This window comes from Clarias gariepinus, chromosome 17 (genome assembly GCF_024256425.1).
Source record: "Clarias gariepinus isolate MV-2021 ecotype Netherlands chromosome 17, CGAR_prim_01v2, whole genome shotgun sequence".
In the NCBI taxonomy this organism is placed as follows: domain Eukaryota; kingdom Metazoa; phylum Chordata; class Actinopteri; order Siluriformes; family Clariidae; genus Clarias; species Clarias gariepinus.
In genome coordinates this window covers 6,490,230-6,517,930 of record NC_071116.1, presented here as the reverse complement: position 1 = coordinate 6,517,930, position 27,701 = coordinate 6,490,230, and the positions used below count along the sequence as shown (strand labels likewise).

Genomic DNA, 27,701 nt, shown 5'->3' with positions numbered 1-27,701 from the left:
GAAATGAAGACTTTATGGACTTCTTTAATTAAAAAAATCTAAAGTATCAGGAAGAAAATAACGGAGGTTCAAACCCTAATAGCATTTCATGATCCAGTCCAGTCTAAAGCTTCACTGTTAGATTTTCAGTCCTTTACAGGTATGGGACAGGAAGAGCTGTATAAAATTATCACCTCGGCTAAATCAACAATGTGCATGTTAGATCCAATCTCAACCAGATTTTTAAAAGAGGTGATGCATACGGTTGGAGAGCCATTTCTAAACATTATTAATTCTTCATTATATCTAGGTCACGTCCCTAAACCTTTCAAGTTGGCAGTTTCTTAAGCCTCTTTTAAAAAAAATCTAATTTAAAATAATAATAAATTCTAAATGAAATAACTAATTACAGACGGATTTCAAACCTTCCGTTTATATCAAAAATATTAGAAAAGGTAGTATCAGCTCGAATATGCGCATTCTTGCAGGAAAACAATATCCTCGAAGAATTTTAGTCAGGTTCGGACCCCATCATAGTACAGAAACTCCACTAGTTAAGATTGCAAATGACCTGTTTTTACCTTCGGACCAAGGCTGCATCTCAATACAAGTCTTACTTGATCTTTTAGTGCTGCATTCAACACTATGGATAATATTCTCATAGATCGCTTACAAAATCACAGGTATTCAGGGACAGGCATTAAAATGGTTTAGATCCTACCTGTCTGATTTATACCATTTTGTAGATCTAAATGGAGAACTGTCTGGTGTAATGCCAGTGAAATATGGGGTCCCACAAGGGTCAGTTTTAGGACCTCTGCTGTTCTCAATATACTGTACATGCTTCCCTTGGGTAACATCATTAGAAGACATGGGATTAGTTTTCATAATTATGCTGATAATACCTAGTTATACATCTCAACAAAACCAGATGAAATACCCAAGTTGTCTAGACTAACTAAGTGTGTCCAGGAGGTAAACATTGGATGACTGATAACTTTCTTTTACTAAATTCAGATAAGACAGAGATAATACTTATTGGCCCAAAAACCAGTACACAACAGCTCTAACAATTCAGCTTGCGTTTAAAAAGATGTACTGTTACTACCAGCTCGACAGAGAAAGACCTGGACATATTATTAGACAGTAACTTGTCTTTTGAAAATCATATTTCTAATATCACAAAAACAGCCTTTTTTCACCGTAGAAATATAGCAAAAATATGTATCCGTATCTGATGCAGAAAAGCTAGTTTATGCATTTATGACCTACTAGGTGGTTGTCCTGCATCCTCAATAAACAAGCTACAGTTGTCCAAAATGCAGCCGCCAGGGTTCTCACTAGATCAAAAAATTATGATGATATAACCCAAATATTATAATTTCTGCACTGGGTAGCTGTTCAGTTTCGAATTAACATATTAAATGTTTATTAGCATTTATTAAATAGTATTTTCATATTTAGCTCCAAAGCTTTGGAAAATCCTTCTGGAAAATGTTTGGGGCTCAAAAACAGTTTCCCAGTTTAAAAGTAGACTCAAGACGCATCTCTTTAATCTGGCATACACGTAATTTATCCTATAACTTCATACTCCAGTACATTTATCCTTAATGGCAACTACGCTAATTCTTTTCACCTGTTCCTTATTTTTCTACCCCTTCCGAGGCATCTGAGATTGTGCCAGCTTCAGTAGACAAAGGCCATCCAGAGAAGGACCAGCTCCAGCTGGATTCTGCTTCATGATGGTTTGGAGCTACACATCCTGCTCCTGTGCTCCCAGTGATCCAGACCTCATCTGCCCTCTGCACCTGCTGACTCATCCCTGTGCTGAACTGGACTTAAATAACATCTGTTATATTGAACTTTCAGCTGCATAACACACATGATGTGATATAATCTCTATCCGTTATCACCCAAATGAGGATGGGTTCCCTGATTGAGTCTGGCTACTCTTAAGGTTTCTTTCTATTGCCATCTCAGGGAGTTTTTCCTTGCCACTGTCGCCTTCACCCTTGGCTTGCTCATCTTGGTCATTATTATCTAGACACATTTTTCTCACACATACACAATTCCGTAATTTTTATTTTATTTTATTTTATTTTCATTTTTGTGAAGCTGCTTTGAGACAATGACCATTGTTAAAACCACCATATAAATAAAATTGAATTGAATTGGATTTGGACATTCGGTCAACACCTAGAACTTTTTGTCCTGGCTACATGCACCTTTTGGTAGGATGCATTATAATGCAGAAAGAGGCCACTGGCTTTAGGAAACACCTTTGTCATGAAGTGGTGTCATTGGTCTACAACGATGCTTAGGACCCAAGGTTTCCAGGCAGAACATTGCTCGGAGCATCAAACTACAGTACTTCCACAAGCTTGCCTTCTTCCCATAGTCCATCCTGGTGCAATCTCTTCTCCAGGTAAGTGTCACACTCACCTGGCCATCCATTTGATATAAAGAAAATATGATTCAGCAGACCAGCCCACCTTCTTTTATTGCTGTACAGGGAAAGCATGGGCACCCTGACCAGTCAGCAGTTATTTAGTCATCACAACTTTCATCAAAACCTTCTTGTTAAAGTTGCTCGGATTCTTACACTTGCTCCTTTCTCCTGCTAGCCACACATCATTAAGAACCGACTGTTGGGTAACCTGCTGACTAAAATATCTTATTGTAACATAATATTCACTGTCACATGTCAGTGGTGGTAATGGTATCGCTGATCTGTGTATCTATGGGATTACGCTTAAATGACTAAGCACCTGCGATGCTTGACAGAGCTTGGTGGATCAGCTCGGGTTCCTGTTGAGCTGTGCCTGAGGAACCCAGACTGTTCTGGAACATCGGGATCTGCATCATAGAACAGGCAGAAATCTGCTTTCCTGTCTGCGACGACTTAGTATATGAAGGTGAGCACACCGTCTGGGCATGACTCGGGAAACCTGAGGAGTGTTGTCACACACACACACACACACACACACACACACACAGTGTTTTGGAGCTGAAAGCCGGTCTTTAAACAGCTCATTATAATTTATCTAACCACTGCTGTGCCATGCCTCTCAAATCAGCACAAGCGTGGCATGGAATTTGAACAGATTATTTCCTTTGTGCTTGGAAACACAAGATAAGGTCTGAATCAGACAGACCTATTTTTGACATTGCCCAACAGACAGCCATCTGTTGCTCCTGAAATGGAAGCACGGATTCATGAATCATTCAGCCGGAGTTTTTCGGCCTGGCAGTAAAAAGTCAATATGCATCAGGAAATGCTGTCTTGCATATGTATTTGGTTTAGTCTCAGTGCAAACCCTCCACGGTCACTGAGAATCTTTGTTGAAAAATATTACCAATGCCAACTAATATTCTTTTTACAAAATGCCATTTTGGCATCAAGAAACGTAAAGGATAAACATAGCATATGAAAGAAATATTACAAAGAAGTAATATTGACTATGAGCTTACTATCCTGAGGAGGAGCTAGGGATGCTGCAGTCTGCTCAGGGTATCCTGGAAGTCTGCTGTTTTTTTGCGCTGCCACCATGTGGCGGTGTGAATGAGAAACTGCAGGTGTGGCCTGGGGGGTTGGAAGCTGTGCTACTGGAGCATCAAACCTACAATAAAAAAAATATTTAAATAAATTGTATGTCACTGTTAAAATATTGCTTTTTCAATTATTTTCTGACACTCAGCGGGGGAAGCTCAGACCCATTTCTCCAATAAGAGACATTATGGGGGGTGTAACATATAGCAAATAGACCACATAGAGCACAATTAGACTTGGCATGGCATTTTCCCTGACGATTGTATGGTTAAAGACCTATGTCACGGCAATATTACATAAATGTTATTAATTAGTTCGAGATAGTTATAGTTAGCTAGATAATAGACAATTTTAAAGTATAAAAGTATATTATTAAATATAATATTTTATATTAAAATATAAAGGGTTTGTTACACCTGTCACCATGGGTTCTTATAAGCTACAGATTTATTTTTTTATTAATGTCTTTGTTCTAATACTTGAGCATTTCTACATCACAAGCACTTCAAAGAAAATAAATATTTGTTCAAATTTGCATCAGTTGAAACATGAAAGGAGTCTCCAGTGTGAAGGCTTTGTGGCGCCCTCTAGTTTTTCCACCACAAGAGAGTTTTCATGAGAATACACAACAACTGTTTATAGCTGTTATGACATCAGTGGTAACAGGAAGTAAACTGTTTTGTTGATTTTTCACAACCAAAGATATGTAGCTATAAATCTGCCATTATACAGTAGTATAACATGCCATTATACACAATCTATATAAATAAAGGAAAGGTTTTGTCTCTACGTTGGTCAGAACTCTCTCTTTCAATGATATCTTTTTGTTTCATACATTGGAGGAACCAAAACCAGTCCCAGAAAAACTTTGTATGTCTGTATGTCTGTCCAGCCAGATTTTGTCACAGCATCACGCAAAACTGGCTGGACAAAATTTTCTAAAACTTTGGCAGTACTTTGGTATCTGCTTGAAGATAAATCTGCACCATAAATGAAATCTAAATATTTGGTATAAGTGAAGTTATAAGCAGTTATGTGTCAGATTATAAACGGAAATATTGACAGCATATTGCGCATGCGTCAAACTGTGGCCACGTCTTAAATCTACCACTGGACAGAATTTAATAAATCTTTTGCAATACTTAAATATCTGCCTGATGTTTAACCATAACCATAAGTAAAATAAAAATGTTGAGTAAAAGCTGGCACAAAGTGGGCACAAAATGTTATGTGCCAGATTTAATAATCTAAAAAAAGAAAGATAATCAACCTAGCAAAATGTTATTTTTTTGTATTAATAATTTAGGCAGAGAGTCCTGCTGTACACAAAAACAGGCAAACATGTATGAGGGCTTTAACCTGAAATAACAATATCACCGATTACATTAAAGCTGATTGGCTATTTTTTTTTTAAATGCTTTTCCCATAATTGACAGGTGGTTACACTACTAATGCATAAAACGAAAGAACCACACCAGGCCGTCACTAAATACGTTTCCATAACAGCACACCTTTTTGTGTTTTAATCCTTTATATATACAGTACACCACAGCAATTTGATCTAGCAATGCAACTTCCCTTTAATTTTAAAATGAAGACTCATATTTCTTAGGTTTAGGTCATTGAGTCTACAACACTTGAAATAATCTTAGACAGAAAATATTATGAGAGATTGTCATAAGATGAATGTCAGAGTGAGACGATTTTCAAAAATCTGTATTTGACTTTAATCACCGTGGATGATCAAACCTACTTAATTAGATCTGAACTAAAAAAGGACAGTAGTAAAGAAAGAACCCCAAGAATTTAACAGTTGAACACACAGAGTGGCAATTACATCAATCTGCTTAACTCAACTAACTTTCCTGATGAATTTCGGCTTCCCTTTGGTAGATGGCGATAGCTTCAATAAAAGTGTAATCTTAAGACTAATGAAGCACAGGACAGTTTGGTCTTACCAGCCCATTCTCTTTTGGTATGCACTTTGCATGGCATGAGTACCGCTGGTGCATCAACAATCGCGGGCTGAGCGTAACCATGAACATTTGGCCCTGGTAATACCGCTATGGTTCCCTCTCATTGCTTTTGAATTGAAGAACTGAAGAAATAGATCTCTATGGACCGGCTGGCAATCCTAAACTGTAAACTTCATAACAAAACAAAACAAAAAAAAACCCCACACACAAAAAAAAACTTTGCCATAGTATAAACATTCGACTCACAAAAGCCTGTCTGGAGTCTTTCACAGGGCAGAAAAATGGCACCTTATTTTGATCAGATTATTCCAACTATGAGTTTGCTGCCATAAATCCATGACAACCAATGACCAAGGACTTTGTTGCAGATCAGAGAGAAAGAGAAAGATTGTTGGGGCATTTCAATCTGTCATAGCAACCTGCTTTGCCAAGGTGAACGCAAGAAGAATGCAAACTAAATAACAATTCTGTCCATGGTAGATTTGTTCATTGAGAGTGAACCAAAACATAGTATCGGGGAGGGGTGGGATAAAAAAACATACCACACTGATGAGAAAGACAAGGATTATACAAACCAATTCATCACCCATTGCAAAGGGACACAGACACAAGTGTATAGAAGTAATGCCAGCTTAGTGTGGTGGCTAAAATTTCTCTCTTTCTGTCTGCTCTAATCTGGTGAGTGAAAAAAGACATGTACCTGATGCCATTTAGTGTGAGCAGACTCTTTCTTTTACATTTTTCTTTCTTTTAGTTTATTTTTTCCTCTCTCTCCGAGGCAACGGGCGGTTTTTAGCCCAGCTGGAACCTTTAGGAGAAACGCAACCTCTACGGTTTAGAGTACTTGTTTTAAAACCCTCATTATTGTTCATTTGCCATAATGGCCACTGTGAATGGAAATGTTCTGCTGCTCCTGTTGGAGACAAGTGAGCGAACAAATTAATGAATTTTTGGGTAGAATTCAAAGCTGTTACACATTGTTTTGTTAGAATAATTTGTGACCTCATTAGAGTGTTAATTGTAAGCGACAGCCTTGATTCATACCAAATTTCCTTTTCCCTCACAGTTTATTCTTATCAGAAATCTTTGTAATTTAGAGACATAGTTCATCCCTGTGTTATCAGTGAATGGATAAGAATTATCAAGGTTAACTATAACTATGCTATAACTATGGTATGCAAGCAAAGGCAGGACTGAACTGCAAATAAATTGGACTGCAAGTGGGTGTATTAAAAACTTGGGCTGCGTTCCATTCCGAAGTGTACTTCACAGGGTGCTCCCTACTCCTTGCTCCGTTTGCAGGGAATGTCGGTCAAGGGAAATTCCCCCTGACAAAACTCCACAATTGCGAAGTCACCGGCGCAGACGTCACTTCTTCCGTGTGTTACCATGGTAATATAAGCACCTCGAAAACCGGTCACTGCTGCTAAAATTTCACACTACGGATATTAAATATTGAATATGTCTTAAAACAAAAACTGAAACCGTTATAAAACATATACTATTCAAATGTGTATAACTTGTAAATAAATTATTGAATAATTAAAATAATAATTGATTAAAGATGTACGAAGAGTTATTTTTTTGTACTGATTACTAGCTTATATAATACTAAGGATTTCCAGATTTAATTAAAATGTAAATTTTTGTGTCCTTTTAATATGACGTCATGCTCGATAATAATGATAATAAATATATAAATCCTTTTTCGAGGTCCATTTTTTCCATGCTTCAGCGAGACGCAATGACTAATGGGAATTTTTTCATTCCCTTTTCGTTCACTCGTTCTCTACAACATTCATAGTTCCCTTTGAACTGAACATTTTCGCTCCCTGCGGTTTATAATCACACTTAGTTACTGAACACTGTGCGTTTAGTAAACTTCGCAGGGTACTTCAGCCCATTTGAAACACACCTTCGTGCTGCATTTGGGTTAGATTAATACTTATGCTCACGTGACACTTTAATAGGAACACCAGAATATATACTCATATTCATTTATGTAGGCATTAATTGAATGGATCAGTTCACGTTCCTATTAAAGTGGCAAGTATCTCTAGATATCTCTTGCCTATTAAGAAAAACTTATTACCATATCAACAATTATACCTTTTTGTTGAATAATGACATGTATAAAGTCTATCACTCAAGTCTCCGGGATGATGTGCTAAAGAAATGTATTAGAAGTATTTAAATAAACACAATTTGAATCTCAGCTTTCACTTCCTGATATCAGAGCTGCTGCCATAGAACACTTTCTAATCAATCAGATTCAAGAATCCAACAGATATGCCATTTCAACCAATATCCAAGCAATGACAAAATGACTATTAAAGAGAAAGCTTCATATTTCCTTTAAAATGATGACCTACCTGCTGGTCGTTGGAGGTAGTGCAGACAATGGGACATGAGAGCCATGGGTGGAATGCTGAATCTGACCAGGAGTCATTTGGCTGGCCTGGTCTATGGAGAACACATCTAGCGAACAGACATCACACACTCTAAGTACCTACAGCACAATTTAAATGTCACATTGTGAGCAGAACTGTTGTACCTGTGTACATATCAGCAGGAAGAGACGGAGAACGGCTTTCAATCAGCTCCAAAGGTGACAGGCTGGGCTGCAATGGCTGGATAGTTAAACACTCAGAAAGTCCGTCCTGGTAGATCTCAGTGCTGGCTCTCAGCTGTTATATGGAAATTAAATAATCTAATTATATTCTATAGATGTATACTACTTAATGGGTTTGAAAACTAAATTCTGGATATCATTGGTTACAGGTTATACAGTTTTACATACTACATTTCCAACAGGAGTTTATTTGAAGATAAAATGTTAATATTGACAGCCTAAGGGCTTGTTTTTTTTCTTACATAATGTATGACGAAACTGAGCTGTAGGATTCAAGAACCCGATCTACTCTGAATAACATGATTCTGAATTAGAAGATGAATTGATAGCAGTTTGGACAGGGATCCATGTGAACAGTGTTACAGCAAATGAGATAATTCCCTTTTTATATTTTTCCAGAAAAATGGTAAAGATAAAAAGCACAAAATATCATATAAAAATTGTTCAGGGTATAGAAGTGTGAAAGTGTTGACATGTCTTATATAAAAAGGATTTAAAAAAAAAAATTTTTTTTTTAACGAAATCAACCTGTGGGAGATTCAAGGGTCATTCAAGTCAAACTGTTATAAGATTTCTTGTGAATGAACGTATAAAACTGATTGACATTAAAAAAAGAAGTCAAGCAGCCGCAGTCTAAAATTTGAATGGTGCAAAAGTTTTAAAGGACGTTGTAGATCGATGAACGATAATCCTGGGCCGAGGTGGACCTGAGCCCACTGCGGTCATTCCTGTGAACATTCGCTGAGTGGAACATTCGCCTGATCCTTAAAAAAAAAAAAAAAAAAAGACAGATAACTTGCAGAAGAGGCGCAGGTGTCTGTGGGAACCTTACACATGATCATTCATCATTGTGGCATCGTTATTGCCACAGCTACCGTAGAGTCCCGACCCCACATTATGGCATTTCCACATGTTTGGGCCATTAACGTAGTTCCTGGGAGGCCAGTGTTTCAGACATGAAGCAGTTAGCCCGATCATGTCTCTGGCATACTGAGAAAGCTTTCAACCTCGATGGTATCCAAGCACTAGTGAAACCTCGGGATAAGTGTGTTAGTGTAGCAGCGGATAGAGAAGAACTGTCAAGACTGTGTTCTGTTATTCTGCACCATCAAAAGTCTTGGTTTGACTTGAAGCCCCTATTGGATACAGTGTACCTTTAAACATTATTTAAAACATGTAAATGGACTGTAAGGTATATACAATATACCTTTCTAGGTACAAAAGCTAGCGGTACTGCCGCGGAAAAAAACTTACACTTTAACAGGTAAAATCTTTTTAAATGGTGTCAAAAAATGAAATAGGAGATATTTCAACAATCAAAAGTAATTGAGATTCACCCAGCTTGCTCTTCCTTGACATCAAGGATTTTCAGTATCCAGGCCGAGCTGGTACAGCTGTACATTTTCATTCTAGTAGCAGCCACATCTTTTTCACTTATTTACTTAACTGACCTTGATATTCAAAAGTGTATTACTCCAGTCAGATTCCTGTTTGGTTGGAATGAAAATCCATATCAGCTCTTTGCAGATAATAGTGAGAACATTTGATTTATAGCCTTAAACAGTAAATAGAAGGATCGAGGGGATATTAGCGCTCAAATATGTAACGCAGCAAGCTCTTTGGAGAATAGATAGTGTTTGGCTCGCGTGAAGCCTGATGCTTTTCTTTGTACAAAGTGAGCACAATTTTGACCCTGAGGAACAACTGCCTACGCTGGACTTTAATTCTTAATAGGATTGATTTTAAGACTTAAATGATAAACCGCATGAATTCCTAAGCTCTATTTAAAATTTTCATACAGTAGTTTGACATGTGCATAGGTTACAAGAAACAGTTTGGCATTTGGCACGGCATCCGTGCTAGAATTAACACAGGCTATTTCAAGCGCACTGCTGACATTATCCGCAGAAAACATATGCTACAGAAGAAAGAAAGAAAAAAAATGAAATAATCGCTCTTGTTTTTCGCTTCCAGTCCAAAAGCAGCATACCCTAAGTAGCCGTATCTATGGTGATACCATTTGTTTTTCCTTTCTGTGATAATGAGCACAGCTCCTACACGAGTTCGAAATCTGCCCTTGCAAATGGTTGTTATGGATCATAAGCATTTGATGGCACATTAAAAGAAACGCATGCAGAAAGTACGAAAAAGCAGATTATCATATGGCAACGGCCAACATGTTTTATTACAGATCTACTTAGTGTTGAAGAATTCTGTCCAGATTGACTTGTCTGATTAGCACGTGCAGCACTGGTGCAATATTCCCCTAGATCATTTGCTCACCTTCTTCCTGGCCTGCTGCTCCTTGGTGGAATGCGATTTGACGTGCTTTCGCAAAGAGCTGGGATCGGTGTAGCGTTTTTGGCAGCCTTGAATCTGACACGCGTAAGGTTTCTGGAACACACAGACAGGAGATGCTGAAATTCACAAGTGACCCTGCACCACCTGAAATGTTAGAGTAGTCAAGTCTGTATTTCGAGTGCAGACTCACCGTGTCGACATGTGTGCGCTGGTGCTTGGCGCGGTCACTGGAGTTGCTGAAAGCTTTTTGACAGCCGTGGTGCTGACACACGTACGGTTTCTCTCCTGTGTGGCTCCGTAGGTGGATTTTGAGGTTCTCAAGGCGGGAGAACGCCTTCTGACAGCCTTCAAACTGGCCATAAAAACAAGATGAGAACATAGATATCAATTGAAATGCAACTGGATAGTTTTTTTCCAGAACAGGTACTTCACCTGAGGACCAACCACCACTGTTGTCTCCACATGCTTCAACCAGGAGGGGTCAGTATTTTACTGTTCAAATCAATTAACTGTCTTTCTGCAATTCTCTTTACTGACTTTATTACCCCCTTCCCACAGATCTGCTGATTTGCTGTATAAAAAACCCCACCATTTATCATTAATGCAAGTAACTCATTGGCGATTTTCCCTTTCCTTATAAATAGCCTACAGTATTAACTGGTATTCGCTTTATTTTGCAGTGAGCTCACCCTTAAGGTATGCAAAGCCTCTGCTCTTTGTCCTCTTCGTGGTCAAGTCTGGAATGTCTATTAACTTGGCTGAGAGTGCATAAAAGCTTTCGAGGATGGATGACCATGTTAAGATTTTCAATGGAAACAGAACTTACTGTTACTATTACCATTACTGCTATTAAATATACGCACTGACACATTTAGGATGCCTGAGATTCTTTCCTCATTCGTTCGTTACACGGTCGTCGCTCGCTTGGACTTTGATCTCTTGTCAAATATTCTTGATTTCCTGTTTTCATAAGAATGAGAGCTAAATATAAACAAGTACTCTGGAATGCGAGACTCCGCTGCAGCACGAGCGACTGTGATGAGTGTGGTGAAATGAGAAAATTCAAACGATGGCATTAAATCCTTAATCCCCTTGGTGCGGACACAAATAACCTTGTCCTGATAGATACAATTTAGTTGATGTAATTGGGTTAGAAACCACAGTTTGACGTTTGGAGTCGATTTGAAAGGCTTTAAACCATGATTAGATTGGAAACCGTCAATCCCATTTGGCGAAGCTAATTTCTATACAGCCGTTTAAAAGGCCGCGTAGACATCCTGATAGATCCACAGCAAAGATTTCTGCAAATCCTCATTTATTTTGCGATTTAATATATTGATAGTGACAACGGACCTTCGACGCTGCATTGGCCTTTGTCTGAGTCGCAAAAATAAAAACATAATCTACCATAACTACACTTGGGTGTTGGGAAACTACATGTTGGCTAACCAGCATCAATGCTTCTTGATGTCAATTCTACAATTTTCTAAAGATTTCCTGGAGTGACGAACACCATCATTCAAAAGGATTTTCCCATAATTCCTATAGTTTTTGGTGGTGGTAATATCAAATGTCCCTTGTTGGAGATTCTAAAGCCCGTTTCATATCAGCACCCCAACAAGTAAGCCCTCGTGATCTACCCAGCTACCCAGGTGGCGGAGTCTATAGGAGGGTACCAACCCTATCAGAATGGAAATGATCCATTAATTAGAAAACGTTTGCACTGATTTGAACTGAAACTTCTCTCCAAGGGAACAAATGAAAACAACACAGCAGAGCCACTCTTGACATCCACCTGTACCTTTTTGTGAGATTTTTCTGTAACATTTGCCAAAAGTAGACCAATAGCTTTGGCCACCTATTATCTCAACAGCTTTGAATAATCGCTTAATTACTTTAGTACTTAGTAATTAACCCTGAATTGTATTATAACTCAAAAGAATAATCCATTTATCCTGTTGTCCATAACTGTTTTTGTTTTGTTTTTTTCCTTAAGAAAAGAAATGGCATTGTGCAACATTTTCAGATTTAAAGTAGCACTTGTGCTGTTGACATTAAATAATAACTGAGCACCATGTGCGCATTGAATGTGAATTGGGTACTACGACAACTTGCCATTTTTATTTTTTTTAGTTTAGCCTTTCCTTGTGGCTCAGCCTCTCGTTACACTGTTTGTTTGAGAAGCCGAGTGTCTTGGACCAGGATTAAACACTTGGTCATCGGAGGAGCCAAGGGAAGAAAAGGCCATGCTATTTCACAGTAATTTTTTAAAGCACCGCTAAAGAAAAGGAGTGCTTGAGCTCTACTTCTAAATAATAACTGCAAACTGTTTAATTTGCAAAACTGAATAAATAACATGTTCAGAAAACAAAACATTTAAAGAACCTATATTAAAAAAAGTCTCTTAAACCTCTTTCTTCTTTCTTTCGAAGATCCCTCAAATGGCATCAGGAATAGAAATAACAACACTGACATTTTTAAATCACAATTTCCTACCACATCTTGCCTAAGTGGAACACAAGGTGGAAGAAAAAACGACTTAAATCGGTCAGCATTCAGCTCACCGCTATGGCCAAGAACAGATGCGACAACAAACATGTGTACTCAGAGTAGGCTTTCAGGGTTATTTAATAAAGCTCTGGACCGTGCTGGCTCCTCTGAGAGAATGGAGGTTTGAAAAGACAGCAGCGTGTCTTCTCAAAGCTGCAGTCGGTCAAGACACGGTGGCAGTCGGCCACAAGCTGCCACACAATGCCAGAGCCATCCCCATGCCAGTGCCATCTTTCTGCCAGCAGCGGGCCTGGTCACATCTCTCCCTCTCCTCCTTTTTCTACTGTCACAACAACATTTTTTTTTCTATGTTTCTAGATCTTTAATTGTCATGAATAATAATAATAAGTTTGAGTTTCTATAGTAACAGCTAATTCACATCATCTTTCATTAATTTTTTCTACTGATGTTTATTTATTTAATTTATTAATGCTGGCACAAGAATTTCTTTCGGGATTAATAAAGTTTTATCTTATTTTATCTTAATTCTCAAGAACTTAGACATATATAATCTAAGAATAATAAAAAAAATATACACTGTATATTGTGTATATATATATATATATATATATATATATATAATTATTATTATTATTATTATTTTTCCTTTTATTATTACAATTTAACAAAGAAAGCCGTCATTGTGAAGCTTTCTATAAGGAATTAAAATCCAGTGTCAGCACTTGATGGTACATTTTCCACCGCAAGAACCTTTTTTTTTTATTTGTTCTGTTTATGTATTCTCAGTAATGTTACAAACTGATTTTTTTATGTTGTTACTTTTAAAATAAAGATATATTTAACCAGCCTTCATTTATGTGATAATTGAAACAAACGTTATAATATAAATAGATAAAAACGTATAACTGCTGTACAAATTGCTGTAGTATAAGAAGTCTAAACAAGAACATCTAACTTCATGTCGGACCGCACAGACGCCACACTGCCACTGATTATTTTTTTATAACTGCGTGCTCGTGTTTAAATTCTGACTATTACAATGAGTCGAACTGTCCAGACGTTAATAGTCGAGTCTTATATTTTACAATAAGGACGCTGTCTCATTCACAGTACATTTGGTGTAATGAAGAACACGGACATGAGCATAAAGTATCCCGTATCACTACAGAGACAAAAAGGACAACGTCGTCTGTTGATGCCATTCACCATCCAGCCGTACGACTGTTTAAAGCGGCCAAAACTTTCAATAGGTCACATGATCATCAGTGTATTCAGTACTTCAAACAGGGCTTGAGTTTTAAGTGTCTAAAGCTGGAACATTGCAACAAATATTTTATGGTTAGCAATCTTGAGAAAAGCAAGACTGCTTTCTTTCTTGTTAATGGTGAAGAAACAGAACTAACCACAGCTCCTGAGAGTGATGAAAGACAGATAAAAATCCACAAGGCACTCAGTATAAGAGTTCCAGGAAGAGACAAACAACTTAAAAGCAATCCTTAAAGATCTTTGCTTTCTGCTATTTCTGGTGGACAGAACAGAGTTTCTCCCTGCTACTATGGTAACTCTGAACACGAATACCTGCTCTTCGGGTGCAAAACTCCAGCTGTCAGTTCTTAACTACAGTCTATTGTCAGCTGCACTATAATTTCATAAAGGCTACACGGAACAAATATAATAACTAATATGATATTTCTGCTGTGAACGGAATGTATAATTTTACAACTTAAATACCACCTTCCAAAAAAAAAAAAAGAAGTTTCTTGTAAAAGTAATGAAAAGTGCAAAAAAAACCCCACAATCTATTCAGGAGAGAACGGAGCGTGCACACGCCTAATACACAGAAATACACGGAAACTGCATCTGTAGGAAAAACGGTTAAAAAAACATAGCGGCTGAGAGCAAGTTGAAACATGCTTTACCTGCCTCCCTACAATTGTGTAGTGTAATATAATCTGTTTGACCATGATCCTAAAGCTCATATATCCGTAAATCTGTCTGGCCTTCCGTGTAGCCTTTGTCTGTCACTCAAACTTCAGAGAACTGACTTTACTATTTAGCACAAAACCAATGTTTTGGAAAGAAATTACTCACTCACTCATAATCATTACCGCTTATTCATGTATTCAGGGTCGCGGGGACCTGGAGGCTATGCCGGGAGACTTAAGGCACGAAGCAGGGTACACCCTGGACATGGTGCCAATCCATCGCAGGGCACTCACATACACTCCCCCATTTATACACTACGGGCAATTTGAGAACACCAATTAGACTAACCTACATGTCTTTGGACTGTGGGAGGAAAACAGAGTACCTGTAGGAAACACACCAAACACAGGGAGAACATGCAAACTCCATGCACACAGAGACACAGAGAATCGAACCCGGACCCTAGAGGTGCAAGGCGACAGTGCTAACCACTACACCACCAATAAAATTTGCACTTTTCCCATAATACTAAAATATACTATCGGGTTTGTTGTATTAGGTTATCAAGTTACTGTATATAAGGAAATATACTGGTACACTGCCAGAAGAAAAAATCTTTCATTTCAGAAGGGCCAAATTATCAGCTTGGAGTTTTATATGCACAATCTGACGAGAACTAACAAGGTTGGAGCTAAACATCTGTGTGGCCATAAAAAAACCACTTGTTAGTAAGACTAATTGGACAAAAGCCACCAATTTACTAGAGAAGCATAAAAACACCAATTTACTAGGGAGCATAAAGACAGGACTTTAGGTCATGCGGTCTAATGAGTTCAGACTGACCCTAATCTAGAGTGGTGGGCGCGCCTTGGTAAGAAGGGAAGCGCATGAAGCGATGCACCCATCATGCGTATTGCCCACTGTACAAGCCTCTGGAGGCAGTGTTATGATCTTGGGTTGCTTAAGTTGCTCAGGTGTAGGCTCAGCAATGGTTAAAGTTAGCTGATGACCTGAATGCACTGAATGACCAACTTATCACATCAGGATATCAGTTAATCCTATTAGGTGAGTTATTTCAGGGCTCCAGAAATAGTGAAAGAGTGGTTCTGGAAGCACGAGGAATCAATTTCACAAATAATCTGGCCATCGCATGTGCTATAGTCAATGCTAAATTTAGGCAAATTCGATAATAGAGTGTCTGATGTTTTCTGTCCGGGCAGTGCAAGTTGTTCCAGGCGTCTTCTACAGTATCACGCACGCATCTGAAGTCATTTAAAATCTAGTTACTGCGAATTGCATCTCCAACCTATTGTCTTCACTGAGCCCATTAGAAGGAAAATGAAAGCAGATCAATCAGCGTAATGCTACCGGCTGACTGAAGCTTCGTTTTTGCTGTACATCTACGAAAAAAAAACAACCCAAAACTCTCATCGTGAACAAATTCTTTGGTCAAGTTGTTGCTCTAAGGCGGGTCTTAAAACATGCTCAGTGTAGGCCAGTTTAGTGCCTTTCATCCGTGACAGACAACAACGAAATTCTGGCAGGATCAAAAATTTCAGATTAAGGTACAGTACCAGTCAAAAGTATGGACACACCTTCTAATTCAATGGTCTTTCCTGATTTTGTTTGCTTTCTGTGACGCTGATGGTATACAAAATATGCTATAATCTCATTTGAACAGTTGATATTGAGATGTTTCTGCTATTCATGCTCTGTAAATCCTTCGTAATGGCTCTAATCTGAGGTGCTGTTTGATACTTGGTGATTTCCGAGGCTGGTGAATCTAGACGAACTGCAGCTCCATGAGAGCATGAGTTTCATCATGGTGCATGATGGATTTTTTAAATGCACTTGACAATACTGTTTTTGCAAGAACTGTTCCAGAACAGCTGACCTTCATGTCTTAAAATAACAACTGACTGTTGTTGTTACTTAATTACCTAATTACCTAATGCCACATATAAATACTTAATTACCCAATGCCATATGTGTTCATTTATAGTTTCGAAATCTCCAGTTTTGTTCTTGAATGTAGAAAATAAATCACTAAACAAAACACAGTATTAGAAAGTGTGTCCAAACTTTTGACTGGTACTGTATTTGATGATGCAAAACTCATGGGACAGCTACTAACAGAGTTGGAAAATAAGGAAAATTCAACTGGACAGAAGAAACATTATTATTACATTAAGACCACTTTGAAAATGTTTTGGTTTGTGCAATTCAATTTTCAGCAGGAGCCTGTACGGTGCTGATTGATGACGTAAAACTGAACACAGCAATTTTCTTTATCGCAAGTCTATCATTAGCAGCTTGCATAACATTGACAAACCATGAACATATCGCCATGTGCAATGACAACTTCTGGCTCCAGAGCAAAAGAAAGCTCGCAGTAGTTATAGTCATGCCCTCTTAATTTATAGTCACCTAAATGCAATAGCTTTATCATGGAGACATTAAAAGGCACCATACAGGGGAAACCAAGTCTGCTAAATGATAGTTGCAGATGTTGTTTGGGTTGTTTTCTGAAGCTAATTATACAGTATACAGTGGAGAAAATAATTATTTGATCCCCTGCAGATTTTGTAGTTTGATTCAAGTTTGCCCACTTACAAAGAAATGAATGGTCTGTATTTTTTTTTTTATCATAGATTTATTGTAAAGGATTAGGACAGAATATCAACCAAAAATTCAGGAAAAAACACATAATATAAATCTTATAAATTGATTTGCATTCAATGAGAAAATAGGTATTTGATCCCCAAGCAAACATGACTTAGTATTTGGTGGAGAAACCCTTGTTGGCAAGCACAGATGTAAGGCGTTTTTTGTAGCTGGTTACCAGGTTTTGACAAATCTCAGGATGGATTTTGGCCCACTACTCTTTACAGATCTTTTCTAAATGCTTACGGTTTTGTGCCTGTCGCTTTCCAAATTGAAGTTTCACCTTCCTCCACAAATGTTCCATAGGATTAAGGTCTGAAGACTGGCTAGGCCACTCCATGAGTGCCACTCCACTTTGCCTTGCCAGTAGGATTTGGTTCATTGTCAACCATCCATGACCCGTCTTCAGGAAGTTCTCATCCAAGATTTTACAATACATGGCTCTGTCCATTGGTCCCTCAATGTGGCAAAGTTGGCCTATCCCTTTAGCAGAGAAACAGCCCCAAAAGAAACATGTGTTCTTAGGGACATAGTCAGCATTTTTTTCCCCTCCAAACACGGTGAGTCAAGTTAATGCCAAAAAGCTCAATTTTAGTTTCATCTGACCACAGCACTTTCTCCCAAATCTTCCCTACTTATTGGCAAACTTCAGACGAGCTCGTGCACTGAGGGATTTCAATTCATGGAGGTGTATTGTGTTACCAATGGTTTGTTTGGTGACTGTGACCCCAACTGCCTTAAGAGCATTCACAAGCTCCTTCCGTGTGGTTCTGGACTGATCCCTCACTTTTCTCATGATTACCCTTACCCCATGATGTAAAAGCTCCAGACCGAGGACGGTTGATGTTTTTTTTTTTTTTTCCATTTGCGAATAATCACTCCAACAGTTGTCTTCTCCTCACCAAGCTTCTTGGTGATGGTCCTGTAGTCCATTCCAGCCTTGTGTAGGTCTTCACTCTTGTCCATGATGTCCTTTGACAGCTCTTTGGTCTCGCCTATGGTGGTGAGGCTTGAATAGAAGATAGAAATTCTGTAGACAGATGGCTTTTATACATACTGTATAACGTTGTTTTTAGGAGCACCATTTTAAATTAATCTGTGTACCACATGAGCACATAATTAGTCTGTGGGAGCCAGAATCATTGTTGGTTGGTAGGGGATCAAATAGTAATTTTCCTCACTGAAATGCAACTCAATTTAGAACATTTATATAATGTGTTTTTTTAATCTGGATTTTTATTTTATTTTATTGTCCTTTACAATAAACCTATGATAAAATAATAGACATTTCTTTGTCTATTAGACAAAATTATAGCAGAAAATTATAGAAATTCATTTTCTTGTAAGTGGGCAAACTTACAAAATCTACAGAGGATCGAATAATTATTCTCCTGTTGGCAACAAAACCACTAGAGTAAACACTGAAAATACAGATGGTATTCGTTGTAAATCTCTCAAAATGGCACTGGAAATAAAAGCTTTCCTGTTCGGTGTTCTCGGAAATACATTGGTATTTATTGCTTTTAATAATACATAACTCAACTTTACCTAAATGCCCATTATGTTGCCAACCAATTTTTTTTCTTGGTACAGTATGTGGAATGTTTTTCTCCTTTCTTGTGCACTGACCACATCGCCATTTGAAACGCTTTTAAGGCCAAGTGACATGACTGTTGTTAGTAATATCATATTTAACCTGTTGCCTTATTACTTACTGTTTTTCTTACATAAATGTAGTCATGTTGCAGTAGGTTTCTAAAAAGTTTTCAAGGTTGGCAGATATGAAATCTTGCTGAGATTTTCCGAAAGAACTGGCTGTGACCATGTATTTTTTTACCTCTTCGGTCTATAATTACGTGCCCGACAAAACCATTCAACTGTTCCGGGCTCCATGGCAACAGGAACAGTTTTAAGTAATGAGTAAGTGTTTGGAGTGAAAGGTCGACCATAGGTATGTGCATTAATGATTACCAAGATCAGACGAAAAAAGGAACGGCTGTAGATTGCCACTTTCCTAACCTGACCCCGTGGACAGTCACAGCAGGGACTCAGCTACAGGGTCAATCTCCAGTGTCTTGGCAAGGCTTTTACTCAAAGTGTGCAAGTAAGTACGGTCATAGACATAACCTCACACTAGCACTGTACCTAACAGTCCATCTCAGGCTGTGTCACGCCCTTTGGAAGCCCCTTGACTGCTGACGGCTTATCCAGCTGAGAGAAGCTGCTAGCAGGAAGCAGACCATTTTTCTGCCAGCACCTAAGTGGAGGCCCTTTGTGCTTTTTTTTTTTTTTTTTTTTTGGATAATGACATAATTGCCAAAACTCTCTTGTCAGTTAGCAGAGGCTCTTAATAAGCTGACGGCCAGAATTACATGAGGAAAATACCTTCACATTTGAAGCATCATCCTTACTGAGCCCAGCACTGACAACACTTCAAAGTGTACAATGGACTTTAAACTGCCATCTTAAATGATGTAGAGTGGCAGACTTTCATTTAAAATAAAAGCCCCTTGAGATGCTTTGGCAGCCCTGTTAAAATAGAACTCTAAAAAAACCCTTTTAAGTCAGATTTCTAAACTCCTTTCCAAGAGACATGAGTCAGAGACATTAAAAGTAAATTTGCACATGATATCTTTAGGATCTGTGGCTTGATGTATGCTAATGTGAATAATAGGAAAAGGAGAATTAAACAAGTGTTCCGCTAATACTCTATTAACACTGCATACCGTACATCTGTTAGGTTTCTCCCCCGAATGTACCCGCATGTGGATAAGGAGTTTGTAACGAGCATTGAAAGGCTTGTGTCTGCGTGGACACCCTGCCCAGAAGCAAATAAAGTCCTCTCCTTTGCGCTGATCAATATGTAGTTTCTCGATGTGCTTGACCAGCTCCTCTTGGTGACCGTATGTGGCACTACAATCCAGCCAACGGCAACAGTGTCCCCCATTAAAATCATCAAGTTCTCCTTCTTCTTCCTCTAACATTGGGCATAAAGCCAGAGGCAGAACACCAGGTTTGTCTATAGAAGGCATAGATGGGTTCTGAGCACGTTCAGGATTCTGAGCACATCCCAGCTGGCCACCTGGTAGTTGGTGTACATGGTGGGAGTGATAGGGTGGTGGAGGTCCCCTAGGTGGGCTTGTGGACCTAACAATAGCTGAAATTTCAAACTGAAGGTGTGTACTGCTTTCAACACTGTAATGAGGAACATTATTTCCTGCTGCAGTGTTGTTTATCAGGATTTCCTGTCTTGGTAAAAGCTGGTGCTCCACTACTAGATTAGTTCCTCCTATTTGGCCATCACTAGCACCATGTTCTTCTAATCTCTGCATGCAGAGACTCACTTTTTCAGAATGGTGATTTCTTGTTAAGGTCTGACCAAGAGTGGAACTGGCTTTGGGACCTGGATAAACAAAGCTTGGATTGGGGATACAGCTTCCGCGAACTCCCAAAAGATGCCCACATACGTCAGACTGCAGTGGTGATGGAGCTGGCTGTGATAACGGAGAACTTTGGGAACCGATTATGTATGCCACCAAAGAGGTTGGTGATGTTCGAATAATGGAGTTTAAGTCAATGCCAAGTCCATCAGACAAAGGAGAGATGGATAGGGCTCTTTTTTTGGAACGGCTGGATTGGCGGGGGCTGTTGATGTCGTCCTTAAACAGGTAAGCAGGAAGTGAAGTTGGATTGGAGCCACTGGTGGCTCCAGACATGGCGGTACCTGGTGGGAGGCTCATAAGTTCTGGACCTTCAGCTGTCTGGCTAAAGCTGCTCTGCTGACCTAGGGGTGGCAGCACACGGTAACCATAAGGCCAGTCCAACTTGCTGCTTCTTATTGACTGGCTCTCTGCGATGCTGAGGGTGGTGGAAGCCAAGGACTCTCTGGACAACACAGACCTGTACCAGCATATTAACACAAGTTTAATCTCTGTTCCTCAGTTACATCGATGAGTGATCTTCCGTTCATAACCTGAATATGGTTTAACAATTAAAATATGAATTTTTGCTAGTCCTTTTGACATCCCTTTACTATTTAAACTAGTTTACCTGGCATCTGTGAAGGGCACAAAAAGGCCCAGAGAAGGAGCAGGACAGTGCGAAGCACAGGTTTGGATAGTGGACGCTGGACTCACACTCTGTACAACCATAGCACTGCTTGTCACTTGCAGGTTTGATCTGCCATACTCGCTCAACAGGTTCCTACTGGTCCCCAATGAGTGGGAACCTGAAAGCAACAGAGGAGTTGTATTTATTGCACACAATATTCATTTTGGTCATCCTTTTTTTGTCTTTCCAGAGATTAATGATTAAAAATGCAGACGAATAAAGAACAAAAACAACCTGGTAGTTCTATTGAAGTTAATGATAAACCTAATGCACCTAAAATAAAATGCGACCATCAGCTTTTAATAAGCATCTTCATTACAAAAGTAATGGATAAGGCATTTACGCCCACCCCCTCCCCCCACTCCAATCCCCCACAAACCCCCCCACCCCCGGCTTTAAAAAAGGTAATCAGCTACAGGAAGTATTTTATTCATTTCCTTTTTAAATAAATGTTACTGGCAAAAAATTCTAAATGGCGAAATGTCTTTTTGAGTTTAAAAAGAAACCCAAATACACATGAGATTCCCAGACTTGTAGAACCTGCAAACACTTTCGGATCTGTTAATCAATAACCAATTTTCCTTCTCAGAGAAGAAACAGAGAAGGCATTCTGCTTGGTTAGCTTTGACACGTAGTATTTTGAGCAGAAGAAGCTGGACAATGTGCTAAGATTAAGGTGAAGTCAAATATAAACTCAAGTATGTAACTTAAAAGTGCGCTCGTTTTAAACCACAGTTAAACTATTAATGCAGAAATATCAATGTTTTTTTTTTCTATAGCGTTCAATGCTTTTTAGCACATTTTCATTCCAAACCTTATATACCGGGACATGTTGAACTGTAGCTTGTCAGCCACCATGCTTGCCAGTGGCCAGACATACATTTATGTTGCACTCTATTATGGAACATATTTAATGGCAAAGTTATGCTGTTAAAAAAAAAAATGATAAGGATGTTCAACTGTCCTGTATTTCTTAGGGACCATCAAGGCTTATGTTCCAGATCACTGGGCTGAGAAATGTGGAAACAGCGAGGAATCAGTGAAGGCTGAAAAATTGCAAATTTTCTTTTAAACTACACACAGCTGAATAATGAATTGCATGAATTATGAACATCAGCTACACTTTCAAGTGACCACACCTGTAGAAATATCATTGATCATTAATGGGAAAACTTGTAAGGGTAGCCCCTTTTTCACAAAACTTGTCATATATACAGTATGTGTAAAAGGAATGTTTATGGCAGCATTTCTGTTTCAGGTCATTACCTTTGATGCCAATCTGTGTGCCATTTAATCTTGCTGTAATGGAATTGCCAGGAGGCACAGGAAGGGAAGACCCTTGCTCCCATGATGATCGTGGCATGGTGAAGGTGCCATGATGCTTTCCATTGGTTAGCACTTGCCTACGCAGGCTAAGAGAAGGTAGAAGCGTCGTACTTCCTGGTTCCACATCTGCCGTGACCATTTCACTTCCGGGACCTGTGGCTCGCTGGTGGGAGAAGGAGCGGGAAGTACCAGCATGCACTCGGATATGAGGTACCTGCTGTCCCGTTATAGCACCCAAAGACTTTGGCACGCTCGTGGGAGAGACCAGCAGGTTGCAGCATTTCTCATTCATTTCTCTCGAATCTGCTTCAAGCAAAGGGCCTGAGGTGACCTGCTGTAAACACAGGTCAGCATGGTTAGAATAGCAGTGATTGTAGCACATGCTGGTGTGATTTTAAGATGCAACAGGTAGCATTTCAGCTTCACACCTTCACGGTTCCCAAACTTAAGCTACTGTCTGTGCAGAGTTCTGTATTGTTTCTTCATACCCACTTGGGTTTAGTCTGGATTCTCCAGATCCCCCTTTCAAAACATCACGGAAGTTGGACTGTCTACACTTTGGTTTTCTGGGATTGGATCCGAATCAAACATGACCCTGACCAAAATGAATGAATGAATGAATGAATATATTTAGCGTGTACATGCCTGCTAGCAATATTTACATAAGGAAAAGTCATCATGAATCATGATTTTGTGCATTCATTCGCTTATTTTTAGGAACTGGTTTATTCTGGGCGGCAGATTGTGTAGTGGTTAGCACAGTCAAGCTCGATTCCTGTCTCTGTGTGCGTGGAGTTTGCATGTTCTCCCCGTGCTTGGTGGGTTTCCTCCGGGTACTCCGGTTTCCTTCCACAGTCCAAAGATATGCAGGTTAGTCTAATTGGCGTTCCCAAATTGTCTGTAATGTGTGAGTGCATGTGTGTGTGCCCTGAGATGGATTGGCACCCTGTCCAGGGGATACCCCTCCTCGTGCCCTAAACCTCCTGGTATAGGCTTCAGGTACCTGCAACCCTGAATGTAGGATAAAGCGGTATAGAAGATGAGAGAGTGAGTGGTTTATTCTGATCAGGTGGATCTGGAGCGAGTCACAGGAAAGATTCCATGGACGCCTGGGAGAAAAACACACTGATAGGAGACAGGGTTATCACAGGGCATGATGCACACATTCATTTATTCATCTTCTATGCTGCTTATCCTGTGCACTGGTTCACGTTGGGCCCGGAGCCTATCTCAGGAGAATCAGGGCTTGCATTTTTAATTCATTTCATTATACATCTGAGCTGTTAAGAGTAAAGGGCCTTGCTTAAGGGCCTGTCAGTGGCAACTTTGTGGTGGTGATGCTGGGGTTTAAACGTGAAACCTTCCGATCAATAGGCCAACGCCCTTACCACCGAGCTACCCCTGCACACATACACACCCATGGATTACGGGTTGGAAGGTCTCAGGTTCAAATCCCATGACCACCATGTTGTCCCTGTTGGGCCCTTGTGCAAGGCCCTTAACCCTCAACTCCTCAGATGTATAATGGGATAAGTATGTACAGTAAGTTGCTCTGGAAAAGGGCATCTGCCAAATGCCTAAATGTAATCCGCATGTCTTTAGACTGTGAGAGGAACAAGGAGAAAAAACATCAATCACGAGGAAACAAACAAACTCCATGCACGCAGCACAGGAACCGAACTTAGACCCTGGAGGATGATGCGCACAATCATTGAAGAAACCAGACAAGCCCTAGGAAACATGTGGGAGGGCATGCGAAACTTCACATGGATAGTAACCCAAGCTCAGGACTGAAGCTGTGAAGCAACACCACCCGCTGTGCCTCATTACTTCCACGGAGTTTCAGGAATCCTGTGCTTGATTTCTTCATTTTAAAAAAAATGAACTTAAGAAACTAGAAATTTCATGTCCAAACAGTCCAAACCTGTACATTAGCAGGGCAGGTAAAAGAAGTGCATAATGAGTAGCTGGTATAAGTTAACCTTAATGTTTAAGAGATTGTAGAAGATAATACAAACACATGCATGTATCATACTGTATGACAGTTTAGTGGTTAAAAACAAACAAACAAACAAACAAAGAGAGTCTCACCTGTGAAAGTCTTCAGGAAGTCTGGAGCTGCAGTGACAGCGCGTGAGAGCACATGATGACTCAGGCACATTCCGCTGCTCCGCTCTGTGGTTATGATGCGGCCGGTTACTGGCGTCCTGGCGCGTCTTTGGACACGAGCGCAACTTAGGAGGAGGAAAAGTTCTGCCGTTGTTTTATGACTAACTCTGATGAGGTCGCGCGTAATGAAACATTAAGCCGCGCGCGCGCGCGCGCTCGTGTATGTGTGTGTGTTCGGGAGCGCGCGCCGTTGCCAGGGGCGGGTAAAGAGTTGAGTGTTTGAGCTCCGGACGCTCCGGACACTCTACAGTACACACACCTTACACACGTTTAGTCTCACTGATTCTCACTACTTTCAATAATTAACAATGACATTCACGTGTGTGTGTGTGTGTGTGTGTGTGTGTTTTATAATAATTATTATTATTTCATTAACCCGCAAAACTTTATTTTTTGCATTACATGCTTGACATTTAATTAGGCTGCAAAATAAATTCTACTCTATAACTGGAAACCAAGAGAGCACCTCCTGTGTTTAGCTTCTCATTTTCTTTACTTAGTCACATCTCAGTTGTTGATTTTTATTCTGTTTGTTTGTTAAAATGTATTTATTTTTGTTTTCTATCTATCTATCTATCTATCTATCTATCTATCTATCTATCTATCTATCTATCTATCGTCAGAGTCAGGTTGGATCTTGCGCCAAAGTATTCACCTGCCCTGCATTTATTTATTTGTTTGTTTGTTTGTTTATTTATTTATAATTGTTATTTATTTTTTATTATTATTATTTCTTTTATTTCATTTATTTATTTGTATTTTTTGTTTGTAGGAAGAAACCGGTGAACCCAAAGGAAAGTGTGTCAATGTCCACACTGTTTCCAAATTTATGACATTTCAGTTCATAACCCGACATCAATTTTTTTCTTTTGCCTCAATTGTCATTTTGTTGTTGTTGTTGTTGTTGTTCTGTCTATTTTATAAGATTGACTGATGGCAGTATGTTCGTGTAATGGTTAACACTGTGGTCTCCCACCTCCCAGTCAGGGGTTCAAGCCCAGTCTGTTTGCGTGGAGTTTGTTCGCTCCGTACTTGGTTTCCTCCAGGTACTCCGGTTTCCTCCCACAGTCCAAAGACATGCAGATTAGGCTAATTGGTGTTTCCAAAATGCCCATAGTGTATGAGTGAATGTGTGTGTGTGTGTGTGTGTGTGTGTGCCCTGCAATGAACTGGCACCTGCCAACTGCCTTGTGTCCCAAATCCCTTGAAATAATATCCAGTTATACAGTATATTATACAGTATATTAAATGTTCCTAATTTAAAACATTAATATTATATACACTACCGTTCAAAAGTTTTAGAACACTTTCTAACCCCATGATGGTTCCTGATTTTTATTTCTTTCTACATTGTAAAGGAATACTGAAGGCATCCAAAAAATGCATTAATCTCCTTTGAACAGTTGATATTGAGATGTATCTGCTACTTCTGCTCTGTAAAGACTTCATAACGCCTCTAATCTGAGGTGCTATTAATTGGTCATTTTTCAGCCTGATAACTCTAAATGAACTTCTTGTCTGCGGCAGAGGTAGGTTTTGGTCTCGCCCTCCTGGGACGGCCTTCATGAGAGCCAGTTTCATTATTGTGCTTGACGGATTTTGCGAATGCACTCGACAATACTGTTCTTGCAAGAACTATTACAGAAAGATTGACCTCTGTGTCTTAAAATAACAACTAACTGTTGTTTTTCTTGTTGTTATGTAATTACCTAATCCCATATGTGTTATTTTATAGTTTTGAAATCCCCAGTATTGTTGTAGAATGTAGAAATAGTTCTAAAACTTCTGAACGGTAGTGTGTGTATATATATATATATATCTATACATATATATACATATACACACACACACACACACACATTATATGTGTCTTAATTTATTATTTTCTGAATTATATATTATAACATAAATATATACCAAAGTCATAACATTAAAACAACCTGTCTAAAATTGTGTAGATCGACTTTGTGCTGCCAAAACACCTCTGACTCCTCAATGCCTGGACTCCAGCAGCCCTCTGAAAGGTGTGATGTGTTTTCTGGCAGATGATCCTGTAAGTCCAGGAAGTTGCTAGCTCGGGCTTCCAAGGGTTAGACTTCTTTGTTCAGCACATCCCACAGATACTCAGATTGTGATGTGATGAATTTGTAGGCCAAAGCAACACCTTGAACTCCTTGTCATGTTCCTCACTCAGTCTGTTCCTGAACAATTTCTGCAGCATGGCAAAGTGTATTATCCTGCTGAAAGAGGCCACTGGTTTTAGGGAATACATTTGCCACAAAATGGTGTACTTGATGTAGTTAATTAGCTGGTATGTATTAAAGTAACATCAACATCTAACCCATATAACATTACAGTATAACCACTGAGGTGAAGTAAATAACATTGACTAAGTTGTTCCTCTGGCACCTGACAGGGGGTGGGATATACTGTACCAGGGAGCATGTTAGCAGCTCTCAAAGTTGTTGAAAGCAGGTAAAAACGGGGAAGTGTAAGGAGCTCAGTGACTTCAACAATGGCCGAATTGTTTGATTTGAAACAAATCTTGTTGGGTTTT

The 27,701-nt window shown here is 39.2% G+C and overlaps 1 protein-coding gene across 1 annotated transcript in view; it reads right to left on the bottom strand.

Moving 5' to 3' along the window:
• The window catches only part of glis3 (GLIS family zinc finger 3), a 29,332-nt gene extending 4,142 nt beyond the window's left edge, over positions 1-25,190 (bottom strand). The window contains exons 1-10 of the mRNA XM_053515673.1: positions 25,067-25,190; positions 22,916-23,309; positions 21,590-21,767; positions 20,266-21,439; positions 10,629-10,790; positions 10,421-10,531; positions 8,060-8,192; positions 7,878-7,983; positions 3,451-3,599; positions 2,748-2,927 (exon numbers count right to left, since the gene is read on the bottom strand). Coding sequence (XP_053371648.1) covers positions 2,748-2,927; positions 3,451-3,599; positions 7,878-7,983; positions 8,060-8,192; positions 10,421-10,531; positions 10,629-10,790; positions 20,266-21,439; positions 21,590-21,767; positions 22,916-23,267 — 2,545 coding nt within the window. The 5' untranslated portion in view covers positions 23,268-23,309; positions 25,067-25,190. The remainder of the gene's footprint in view (positions 1-2,747; positions 2,928-3,450; positions 3,600-7,877; positions 7,984-8,059; positions 8,193-10,420; positions 10,532-10,628; positions 10,791-20,265; positions 21,440-21,589; positions 21,768-22,915; positions 23,310-25,066) is intronic.
• Between the last annotated feature and the right edge of the window lie 2,511 nt (positions 25,191-27,701).